Raw genomic sequence first — 13356 nt, forward strand, 5'->3', positions numbered from 1 at the left:
ACACCTAGAAGATAATAAGGTGATAAGTAACAGTCAGCATGGATTTGTCAAGAACAAATCATGTCAAACCAAACTAATAGCTTTCTTTGACCAGGGCAACAAGTCTTGTGGATGGGAGTAAGCGGTATATGTAGTAATCTTGATTTTAGTAAGGCTTTTGATACTGTTTCACATGCCCTCATAAACAAATTAGAGAAATACAACCTAGATGGAGTTACTATAAGGTAAGTGCATAACTGGTTGGAAAACCATTCCCAGAGAGTAGTTAGTGGTTCACAGTCAAGCTGGAAGGGCATATGCAGAGTACTTCACTTAGGAAGGAACAATCAGTTGCACACATACAAAAGGGGAAATGACTGCCTAGGAATAATTAGTACTGCAGAAAAGGATCTGGGGGTCATAGTGGGTCACAAGCTAAATATGAGTCAACAGTGTAACACTGTTGCAAAAAAAGCAAACATCAGTCTGGGATGTATACACAGGAGTGTTGTAAGCAGGAGGAAAATGCTCTACTCTGTGCTGATATGGCCTAAACTGGAGTATTATGTCCAGTTCTGGGTGCTACATTTCAGGAAAGATGTGGACAAATTGGAGAAAGTATAGAGGAGAGCAACAAAAATAATTAAAAGTCTAAAAAACAAGGCCTATGAGGAAAGACTGAAAAAATTCGGTGTGTTTAGTCTGGAGAAGAGAAGACTGTGGGGGGACATGATAACAGTTTTCAAGTACATAAAAGGTTGTTACAAGGAGGAGGAAGAAAAATTGTTCTCATTAACCCCTGAGGATTGGACAGGAAGCAATAGGCTTAAATTGCAACAGGGGAGGTTTAGGTTGGACATTAGGAAAAACTTCCTAACTGTCAGGGTTGTTAAGCACTGGAATAAATTGCATAGGGAGATGTGGAATCTCCCTCATTGGAAGTTTTTTAAGAGCAGGTTAGGCAATCACATGTCAGGGATGGGTGGGATAATACTTAGTCCATGAGTGCAGGGGACTGAACTAGAAGAGCTTCCCAGCTGCTCTCACTTGTGGGGAGCCAAGCCAAGGGCACCTGCCGCTCCCTCCAGTTTAAACGATAATCAGCTGTTTAAAATGTTTAAACAGCTGATTACCGTTTAAATGCTTAGACGTTTACATCCCTAGTCACAATACAACAACAGTCTAACATTGTCAGCGTTTTTTATATAAGCATCATGGCAAAGGAGAGTTTTGAGGAGGGATTTGAAGGTATATAATCAGGTAGTTTTGCCGATGTTTATGGGGAGCTCCTTCAGTCTGTTACTCTTTCACAAAAGTGAGCCTCTCAGGTCACCTGCCTAGGCCCTCAGGTCCAGTGCTGACCCCCAATATACCCCAGTAGTATAAACATGCTTTCTCCCAGAATCCCAATGAAGATATGAGCCTTCTGGGTTACCGTTTAACTCTCTCAGGAGGCATGCAGGAGGTGTAGTATTTGATACAGAGACACTGCTCCGAATCTACCCCATTATCACGCTTTATTTAGTTACACAAAAAATCCACTGATGCATACAAAAATAATAAACCTTACATACATTGTGACTCACACTAGCCCATTCTTCCTTTGGGAGTCCTTGAGGGACCATCAGTGTTCACGTAGGTAGTGTCCCTCCATCCACTTTGCCTCATCTAGCTCCTTCAGAAGTTTCCCTCATCTCAAGCTGATGAAAAATGGCCAAAAAGAGAGCACAAATGGAGCAGTTTCTGCTCTTTTATAAAATACCAGTCGCTCCGTCTGGTGCCTCCTTGATCAGCCTCCACGGGTGACCAGGGAGTCCTACCACAGAGTCCTACCAAGTGACTTCATTGCTAGGTGATCTGTCCCCTGCCAGCCTTTTGTCTAGAAAGATTTCAGTGGCGGACAATCCAGATTTAATGACTCCCTATGGTCAGCCCTATACCACTACCCTACAGTCCAACATGGAAATAAAGAAGTAACAGAGAAGGTAAAGAACCCCACATCCAAAATGTAATTACAGTCTGACAGAGATACCTATAAAGAGCCTCTAATATCAAATAGTTCATAAGTTGTACAAACAGATTCCCTGAATCTTCACAATCTGTACTGGTGTAACTGATATCAAAATCTATCCTTTTATTTCCTATTTGCACCCAGGTGCTCACATACTATGGTGATGAGCACAGTGTAAGAATAGAAAAGAATAGCTTTGAGCTGCAGACTTCCAGGAGTCGCTAGCAGGATGGTGACTGCATAGCTTTACAGCTCCATTACCCACCTCCTAAAATCCATAACCATCAGGAACTGAATCGCTTTTTTTCCCATCTTATATTCATCACATATTTTTCTACAATGCTGTTCTTTTAATTTAATGCCATTATGGATGCTACTTCATCTCCAGACTTTCTACAAAATCCTAAAAAGCAGAAGCTGTCAAACAGCCCTTTTTCAGCCAGGATGGCTGACCAGGGAAAGTCTGCCCCTCTGAGACTAGATGAAATTATGGACTGGCTAAAACAATCTGTTTACTTGAGACTGGGATCGTCAGAAAAATATTTGAAGATGAAACTGAGATCTAAAATATTACTAGCACACACCAAGCTAATTTGCAAGGCTTAGCATCAGGACTAGAGGAAGCTGAGAATAGAATCTTCTCGCTAGAAAACACAGTGATTACTATGAATATAACCTAAGAGCAACAGAAAATAACTATTAAAGCACTGCGGGAGAAGGTTAATGATCTTCAGGGAAGATCAAGGAGAAACAATCTGAGAATTGTAGGTCTCCCGGCGGGGTTGGAAAAAAGGGAGGCCTGTAGAATTTTTATCCATCATGCTGTCAGTGGTTTTGTTTCTCCCTGCTAATCGGAACTTAGATATTGAGAGAGCCCACTTCTCCCTTTCACCAAAAGAATCTCCAAAGGCTTTGCCTCAGCTATAATTAAAGTTAAGATTTTTGTCATGGTTATTTTTAGTAAAAGTCACAGACAATAAACAGAAATTTATTTTATAAATGTAAATGTATTTATATAAGTGACTTGTCTGTGATTTTTACTAAAAATAACTGGTCAGGGAGGAAGGCGTGGAAGGAATGACAGCTGGAGTCCCCTGGTGGGGGGACTGACAGCCCGAGCCCCACCAATACGGCAGTGAACGCACAGCCCTGTCTCTGGCCCTGGCCTCAGCTGCAGCTGCTGACAGCTGAAGCCAAAGAAGTCGTGGAGGTCTGGTAAAGTTACAGTATCTGTGATTTCCATGATAAAATTGTATCCTGAGCCATAATTGTAAGATTTAAAAAATACAACATTAAGAAACTCATTCTTAAAAAAGCCAGTGAATTTAAAAACCTAATATGGAAGGGATGAGGCTGATGATTTTTGCATATTTCACCAAGGACATCATGGACAAGATGGCTAAATTCAATAGATCAAGAGCCCTACCTAAGGGTTGCACTTGGACTACTTCATTTCCTCCCCTGCCTTTTTTTAAATCTCCCCCAATGATTTTACTTTGTTTCATCCCCATCTAATTTCCTAGATTTTGGATTTATCCAGAAATATTCAGTCCATTTGCCCTAAATGTACACTTATAAGAGATACCAGATCTAGACAATGTAATGAAAAATCTTTCAATTCCCCTATTGTAAAGAAATCTTATCCCCTAAAATCATAACCAAGAATAATTATTATTGCTGTTTATGAGTCACCAAATTACTTGAGATTGTGTTGTTGTGAGACTGTCAGTTGTTTTTTCCAATAGTATTAGTTCAAGTTGTTTAGTTTTTATTTTTGTTAAATGAATTGCAAAAAATGTTATGCTGATTTACATTGCTGATCTAACTATGGGGCAATGACACTCATCCTATAATCCAGTATGGGCAAGGCTCTAGGGAGTGAAATTTAGGCAGAATTGTTCTGCTAGTGAACCTTTATCTGCAAATAATCCAGTTATGTTTGAATAAGGTTATTTAAACAATTTGTATACCTTTCTTATATATCCACTGTAGACTTGGTCTTAAGTTGAGACGCTAGCCATCTTCCTCCTTTTTTGTTGTGAATAGTGTAGATGCTATGCCCTCCCTTGACATGAGATTATTTTCTCTTTATAAACTTAAAGGGAATCTAGTTATATCCCAGGTGGGTGTTTTGGGAGGAGTGAGTGATGAAGCCACCCCCTTTGTAAGTTTCCTGGACTTAGATCCGATTTCAGTTTGGGTAAAAGTTATGAATATTTTAAGTAATCCGTGGTCAATTTCAATCATTTCTTTTTTTTTAAGTTTTTCTATCTGTTTCTCATGTTATATCTGTCTTCTACCCTTCCTGGTCTGCCTTACTCTGTCCCTTTCTACTCCCCTTCATAACCCAGTGTGATGAGGGGGAACCCAGATATACCTTTCCTAGATCTGGAACTAACAAATGTCCAAGCAATGATACTATTCAATCACCTGATAAAGAGATATTTTCACCTTAGCACTCCTTATGGCTAATATTATAAATTGTGTCCTGGAACATCAAAGGGGTGAATCAACAAAGAAAAAGACAAAGTATTATCACTCATGTAAAAACACTGAAACACTGTTCTCTTCCTACAAGAAACTCACTTTAATGACTTGGAGGCAGAGAAATTTAGGAAGGGATGGATGGGGCAAGGTGTGTTTAACAATTTCTCCTCCACACCAAAGGTGTAGCAATAATGTTTCACAAAAGACTCAATTCACAAATTCTAGACGTAAATTGCAGAACCCTACAATGAAGAATTTTACTTCTTTTTTCCTCCTCTGCACATTCCTATTGATTAATAGATTTCTTCCTGATTTCTTACAAATCTGGTGGACTCAATACTTAATAATGAAATAAAGATGAGGAAGGTAGATTTTTACTGGAGAATCTAAAATCTTTATATATACCCTAATTAAATGTATATGGACCCAACAAAGATGATCCAAGTTGTTTTTAACAACTTTTTTTTTCCAAATTAATATCCTATTAGAATCAGTCATCATAGCAGGAGATTTTAATGAGATGTTCTTTTTTAGATAAGTCAGGTTAACTCAGTGTACACAATCACATGCTAGAAGAATTGGGGTTGAAAGATATATGGTGGTTGTAGAACCCTACAATGAAGGATTGTACTTTTTTTTTCCCTCTGCACATTCCTATTGGTTAATAAATTTCTTCCTGATTTTTTACAAATCTGGTGGACTCAGTGCTTAATAATGAAATTGTCTGTCATGATCTCTGACAATGCACCAGTGATACTACAATTTTCGCCCCTGAGACAAATTGGACCTGTAAAAGGTGGAGACAGCACTCCCCTCTTTTAAAATTAATACATACAGATTAAAAGTGAGAGGTCAAAGATCCCAAATCACCCAAATCAGAACAAGGGCAGTTTATTACTAGTCAAAAAGAAATCAATTATCATTTTTTGAAATTCTACCGAGGTCTTTACAATAATGATTCACCATCCAACTCAGAAGATCTGAATACTTTTGTAAAAACTTAATTTCCCACAAATCTCAGAAGAGCAGGAGGCCAAGATGCCCTCTTCCTTGCAATCAGAGGAAATAATCAAGACCATGCAAGAAATGAGTCCAGGAAGACCTCCGGTCCTGATGGCCTACTGATAGAATTCTATCAAAGTTTGAAAGAAATTCTGGCCCCTAACCTGTTACACATTTACAAAGATGCCTTTAAGAAAGGTGCATTACCTCCTACTCTGATGGAAGCCCTGTACAATTTGACCAGGTAAGGATGTACAAAAGTATAACAGATATAGCCTCATTGCTTTAATCAATACTGATATAAAAATACTCTCCAAAATATTAGCTAAGAAGCTTGAAAAAGTAATGTGATATGGTTCACCCCAATCAGATGGAATTTATTTTTAAAAAGATATGGTGCAAATAACACACATCAGCTGATTAATGTTATGTCATTTCATCAAAACTCCAGCAATTCCCATGCAATCATTTCAATTGATTCAGTAAAAACTTTTGACAGAGTGAACTGGCAATATTTCTTTCTTACCCTGAATAAATTTGGGTTGGGGAAAGCCTTAATTTCATGGATAAAGCTGTTATGGTCCAATCCCAACTCTTATATCCTTACAAACAATAGATAACTTTGGTAACTTCTCTGGCTACAAGATAAATTGGGATAAATTGAAAACAATGAAGATCTCATTGGGTTTAGTTGGAAGTGGGTCTCCTATAGGGACATTTAGATGACAACAGACATAACTCAGATATCTTGTCATCCTGTTCCATAAAGAAATTTAAAAACATAGTCACAGTTAACCATTAATTATGCAGTTAGACATAATCAAAATTAATGTTCTTCCTAGGATCCTTTTTATTCCCAAATCCGTCCCTATCCATATTACTCCTTTTTATTTTACCAAAATTGACATTCAGGTCCTTCTTGTGGGGTAATAAACCCAGAATCTCCTTACAAAGATTACAGCGCCCTGTCAAAACAGGTAGTTTTACATTTCCCAACTTTAAACTTTAGCATCAGGCAGAAATTCCTAGCCAACCAGCACAGTAGCTCATTCCCTCATGCTGTATAGCCCAAGAGTGGCTCCAGAGGGAATCTGGATTGGTTGCTCCTTTAGCCCTTTCAAATGCGCTGCAGTCAGATTACTACCGATTCCCTAAAGGACAATTGCCAGCTATTGTGGCAGCCAGAAATACTTGGCGTGCTTTGTCTACTAAATTGAAACCAACACCCCCGTCTACATTTTGAGGCCTCTATCTAGAGTAATTTGAAACTCTATGTAGCAGGCAACCCCATCATCTGGCCAGATTGCATTAGGAAAAGGATTTTAACCATCAATCAATTTATTGAAAATAACTTCCTCCCTTTTACAAATATTAAAAGAAAGGTTCAATCTAGAAACTAAGGAGTGGCAATATATCCATCTTAAACATGCCATGGCCCAATGACTGCCATGGTGTGATCCATCTGAACTGATCTCATTTCTCCAAAATATTACTCAGATTGCCAAAATCTATGACAACATTATATGCAAACTTGGCAAGCAAATTTAAACACAGATTCCCTAAAAATGGGAGCAGGAACTAGGCCAATTATTCTCTGCTAACCAATGGAAACAGATTTTAGCTGGTGCACCAAACCATTCCTTGGAACTCTGTTTCAGAATAAACCAGGAGAAAATCATATGGAAGATACATTGGACCCATCTTCAACTCTTCAAAACAGCTGCTAAGTCAAACAAATGTTGGCACTGTGATTCAGCAGGGACTGACTTAACCTAGATGGTTTGGGAATGCTCCTGTACCATCATGTTTTGGAAAGAAGATAATTGCAGAATTAATGTTTTCCAGTCAAATAAAATGGTGCTACAAACTAAATGTATTTTTAAACATAATGGGTGTTAATTGGAAGCTGAGTCAATCTGAAAACCTTTGTCTTAGCAGAGCACAGCACTAATAATTGCTAAAAGACTAATATTGCAAAATTGGAAATCCAAAAAATGATCAACAATTGAAGACTGGAGTATAGACATTGTAAGTTTGGCCACCAAGGAAAGAATTCTATACTGTAACAGGAAAAAACAAGAAAAATTCTCAGAGATATGGGCTGCCTTTCTGGAAGTATCTGAATGATCCTATTAAATGCATGGGTCCCCTGACTCTTGCTGCCTTCTCCTCTCTACCCACATCCTTCCCTCCCCCATCTCTATCCCCTCCTCTGAATTTCCCTTCTATTTTCTGTCTTTTTTTAGTAATTTAACTATCTTAATTTTTATATAAAAATTGTATTTGTAAATTGTGTAATACAAATAATTGATTTATATTTTTTATATTTTAACAATTCATATTATATGTAATTAAATGTTTGAAGTGTAGCTAAGTGTAGGTGGCAAATGGTTAATATATTGAGAGGTTTATGTATTATGACAATTTACTTATAGTTTGTTTTTTCTGTATATATATTTTAAAAATGTAACAAAAATTAATAGAAAAAAATAGCTTTGTGCCTTCTTTTAGCTTCCTCCTGCACCTGAAACAGCCTCTCTTTTCTAGTTCATCAGGTATCTCTCATCTCCCATTTCATCCATGAGTCCCTTTTTCTGTGGTCCTCTTGCATCTATTGCTCTGTGTTTGTTTGTCTGAGCTAATTGTAAATTCTGGTGCAGGGCCTGTGTCTTATACTGTGGCTTATAAAGCACCATGTTCTTTTATAGTCAGATATTCACGGTTGATGTTAAAATGTCAAAATTTGTACGAGGTACCACATGCGGGAAGATTGTGGGAAGTGATTATTCCCCTCTATTCGGCATTGGTGAAGCCGCATTTGGAGTATTGTGTCCAGTTTTGGGCCCCCCACTACAAAAAGGATGTGGAGAAGTTGGAGAGAGTCCAGCGGAGGGCAACAAAAATGATTAGGGGGCTGGAACACAAGACGTATGAGGAGAGGCTGAGGGAACTAGGCTTGTTTAGCCTACAGAAGAGAAGAATGAGGGGGGATTTGATAGCAGCCTTTAACTACCTGAAAGGGGGTTCCAGGGAGGATGGAGCTAGTCTGTTCTCAGCAGTGGCAGATGACAGAACAAGGAGCAACGGTATCAAGTTGTGGGGGGGAGGTATAGGTTGGACATTAGGAAAAAGTTTTTCAGTAGGATGGTGGTGAAGCACTGGAATGGGTTACCTAGGGAGGTGGTGGAATCTCCATCTTTAGAGGTTTTTAAGCTGTGGCTAGACAAAACCCTGGCTGGGATTATTTAACTGAGGTTAGTCCTGCTTTGAGCAGGGGGTTGGACTAGATGACCTCGTGAGGTCCCTTCCAACTCTATGATTCTATGGGTACCACAATTATTTTCTATTCCAAGCAGAGGCTGAAACTATAAAATGTCAGATCCCACCATGTAAAATCTTTTGGCAAATTTTAACTTTAATGGTATCCATTGTAAATAATTCGTAATAAAATCAACTTGGTTTCCTTAGAACATTGTGTAATATTCCAGTAAAGCACCATTAGATTTTAATATTTATTTCTCTTCATTTTCTGACGAATTTTGGAGGATTATCTTGATTTATGCTTCAAATCCATGCTCATAAAAACTATTTTCTGTTGTGCACAGAGAATCCATGGACATGTTAGGACATGGGTGTAGCTATATTACATCTGGTAAATCACTTTGATCACTGGCTAGGTCTCAATCTGATTCTTTCTTGGTGTTCTACAGAGCCCCTTCCAATGTCAGCACCGTCATCCACATCCTCTACCTTCCTGAAGATGCCAAAGGAGAGGTTGTTCAATTTCAATGGAAACAGGAGTATGTACATGCTGGTGAAGTGTATGAAGCCTGCTGGGCCCTGGACAACATTCTGATCATAAATGCTGCTCACAGACAAATTGTCTTAGAAGATAATCTTGATCCTGTGGACACTGGCAACTGGCTTTTCTTCCCTGGGGCCACAGTTAAGGTTTGCTTAATTTTGTTTCATATTTCTTTAAAAAATCAATACATATAGTAATAGAAAAATCACTTTCCGCCAAATTCTGAATGTAGAAGTGCATGTTGAGCCACCACCTCTTTTTTCTTTGCAGAATTTGGTCCTTTTTTCTTTAACCCTCTTTGAAGTAGAATTTGACCTCTTCCTATCACATCTAACTCAAACTTCTCTGCAATTTACCAAAATTAACAGAGGTTTGTAACAGTTGTCATGTCAAAGTTCATGTAGCAGAAAATGTATAACTGTTTCCTTTTAGCAAAACAGTACAGAACTGTTTAAATGAATACAAGTCTCTCCACTAAGTGTTTTTCACTCATTGTATTTGTCAGCCAAAGTGTAGTATTGTGGCCAATTATACCTGCTTCATCACCCAATTTTCGTCAGTTTTATATCACTATGACGACAGTATTGATGATAGTGAGGAATAACGTATCTCATAGATCTCATAGATTATCTCTCATAGAATCACTGTAAACAATATTTCTTAAAGTTGGTGAACTTGTAACAAAAATACTCAAATTTACACAAATGTATAGGGTTTTTTCTAACTATTTTCCTAAATATGACTTAGGTGAGCATAATGTATCCCTTGCAGTATACATACAGAGGGAATAGCTGCAGGCTACTCCATAAAGCTATTCTGTGGCATAAAGAATAAATGTCTATACCTTCTGCACTAAAAATACTGACTTCTGCCACTGAAATTAAAGGAAAATGTCTGTTAGCTGGCAATAGTTTTAGCCTCTCTGTAAACAAGCCCTTAGAGGGTAACATAATTACAAGGACTTCAGTAGGTCTGATGCCATCCAGAAGAGGGCACTGGTTACAAAAATCCTGAAATCTCATCATATTTATAGAAATATTTGTGATATACAGCTAGAGTGCTATCTACTGAATTATCATCAATATGTCCTGCAGCACCAAATAGCTTCTCAGAAGTCTTCTGTTCCCATCATGACCCTGCTTAGTGTATGGGATCTGGCAAAATCAGAGCACCTGATAGAAAGGCTTCAGTCTTTTTGTAGGTACATGAGCATGCCCTCTACTGGCATGATTCTACAACCCCTCCATGCACAGAACTCCTATTGACTTCAATGGGATCTCTTTGTGTGGAAAGCTGATATATAATCTTCCCCTTTGTGTCACAAAATGTATCAAAACTTGAATAGCAGATGACTTGCTCTTTGCATCTTATTGCTCATTCACAAAAAAAGTTGTGTCGTCAAAGTTCATTAATGATATTGGTAGTGTTTTTGCAAGTGCACAGGAAACAGATGTGGAATTCAGGGCAGTGAGGCAGTGTTTATGGCTTCATTCTTTCCCCCATAATAAGACTTGTATGGCCTCTGATAAGCCTTTGTAGAAATAAATGCTGTTTCTACTACACATTGCAATCTACTCATAGTACATGATAAAGTGCAATCATCTTTTTTTGCTTCAGTAAAGTAATTTACATTAAATTGAAAAATTCTGCATATGAGATTTTGGAATGTAATCCTGTCTTGCTTGTTTAGTGTATTTAGTCAAGTCATTTCCTATGATGGTATTTATCTTTACTGTGCTTTCAATCTCATCTCTGATGTTTAAGAATACATAACCCCAGTTCACAAATTAAGAAGGTGTTGAAGTAAAGCTAGGACTGATGTGTGCCAGACACTGCTCCTATCAGCTGACAGAGGCCAGTGTTTTTAAAGTCCAGTGACCAGATTGTAATACCCTCACTGATGTTGAATAGTACCTTAATCCACAAGGAGTGTCACTGAAGACAACTGCTCAGGGGTAAGGGTATCACAATCAGGCAACAATATTTCTACTTAGGAATATAGCTTAAAAGATTTCTTTTCACATATCAATTTAAGCACTTATAAAGTTTCTATTTAAAGGAATTGCATACAGAGACAATATTGCCCATAGGTTTAGGATTTTAAAAGGGGGGAAAGAGCAAAAAAACCCCAAACAGTTGGATGCACACTGGTCATTTTTGTTGCAAAAACTCATCACTTACTATACCTGAAAGACACATAACCAGCACATACATGTTTAGCAAGCAGAACTATATGTTGTCTTTTTAAATTACACTTGCATAGCACCAGCACACAACTATGGTTAAACCTCATCTGCAAAAACTGGGCGATTTACCAGATGAAAAGTTATGTATCATATAATGCTTCTTGTCAAAAATCCCTTTCAAAACCAACATTGCATGTCAGAGAAGAGAGTGGATTAGTTCACTAACGTTCCATTTCTCTAAACCTGTATTCTGTTTTAGGCGATAAATTAAAAGAGTTTGTCAATCTAATCCCCAGCTGACATTTGTTCCCATGTGATTAGGGCCTTGAAGGGCCAGGTGGTGTAGTGGTTAGTGGGATGTGGTAGGGAGACCTGGGCCTTTCCTCTCCACTGGACCCAGCCCAGAGCCCGGGGGGAAATAACATTAGCAGATTCCTAACTGTAGAGAGCCTAGATCTGCCACCCTGGGTTACTTCTTACCTACATGTCCCTTGTGTTTGGGGCGTGGCTTCTATAGTTCAAACAGTCAATAGCTTCACAAACAAAGTTCCAAGTGAGCAGGGCCCTGCAACACTTGCTGCTTCTAAAAAATGGATGGTGGTTGGGGAAGGCACTGTGGTGGGCCTTACCTCCTATGTGGTCCCCTCTCGTGCTTTACCTGTCTGGCCTCCTTGGAAAAGAATTCTTCTCTCCTGCCGTCTGCCCACCACCACTTGCCTGGGCTTCTGAGTCCTTTTAACCCAGTCTTCTCTCTTCGAGTGATTGCTCATATGCATTCCAATATAGGTGAGTGCGCGCCCCGTGCACGAGCCTCCGGAAGCTTTTCTGCCCCTAGCAATCCCCTGCGGGTCGGCTCCTGCGCCCCCTGGAGTGCCGCGCTCATGTCGCGGTATATAGGGACCCTGCCGACCCCGTGGCCTCCAGTTCCTTCTTTCCGCCCGTGACGGTCTTTTGGAATGCTGCCCCTTGCTTTACCGCAAGTAGCAATCTCCTACTACCTGTTCTAGTTTTATAGTTATTGTTAGTTAGTTAGTTGTTTAACTTTAATAGTTAAAAAAAAAAAAGTTTTTTCGTAGTTTAACGTAGTCACCCGGCGCCATGCCGGGCACTTCGGGGTTCAAAGCCTGCGCTGAGTGCTCTAAGGCTTTCCCGATCAGCGACCCGCACGATCGCTGTCTTCGCTGCCTGGGCGAACTTCACAGGAAGGACAAATGCCGCATCTGCAAGTCCTTCAAGCCCAGGACTCAGAAGGAGCGGGATGCCCGCCTGCGGACGATCCTAATGGAGTCGGCGCTTCGTCCAGTCTCCGAGCCCTCGGGGTCTCCGTCGGCACCGAGCATCTCATCAGCGCACAGCGCGCCCCCAGCACCGGCAGCGGCACCGGCGCACAAGGTGCCGAAGAAAAAGAAGCGGCTGGAGACCGTGTCTATGGACTCCCCCCTGCGACCGGTACAGCAGGGGGTACAACAAAAGCCGACACAGGCGTCTCCACGCAGGGAGCCTCCCCCGACCCTGGGGGGTGGGGGACCTCTCCTGCAAGGGCCGTCGACGCCGGAGGCGTTTGTAGCGGCACGGGCTCTCATGGCCATGCCGACGCCTCCATCCCCCCCTCGGCCGACGGAGTCAGGGTTGGCGTCTCGGGGTAGATCCGTGCTGGGTTACCCCGGTGGGCAGCGGAGACAGGAACCATCGTCTCCCCCCAGACGGTCGAGGACGGGGTAAGCGGGAACTCCCTCCTCGCTCCGACCTTAGGTCGTCGAGCACCTCGGTACCGCAGCAACGGGAGCGGTCTAGAGGTTCCGAGAGCAGCCGCTCTCCATCGGCCACCAGATCCTCGGTGTCCCGCCACCGTCTGGACAGCCAGCCGGCACCGAGAGACGCTGACC

General features: G+C 40.5%; 1 protein-coding gene across 1 annotated transcript in view; it reads left to right on the forward strand.

Annotated features, from left to right (window-relative positions):
- Positions 1-13356, forward strand: part of RELN (reelin) — a 434942-nt gene that overhangs the window by 231751 nt on the left and 189835 nt on the right. Inside the window, exon 10 of the mRNA XM_067564502.1 lies at positions 9190-9430. Coding sequence (XP_067420603.1) covers positions 9190-9430 — 241 coding nt within the window. The remainder of the gene's footprint in view (positions 1-9189; positions 9431-13356) is intronic.

This window comes from Emydura macquarii, unplaced genomic scaffold (assembly GCF_026122565.2).
Source record: "Emydura macquarii macquarii isolate MOO-44397 ecotype Brisbane River unplaced genomic scaffold, CSIRO-AGI_Emac_v2 contig_2636, whole genome shotgun sequence".
Taxonomy (NCBI): domain Eukaryota; kingdom Metazoa; phylum Chordata; order Testudines; family Chelidae; genus Emydura; species Emydura macquarii.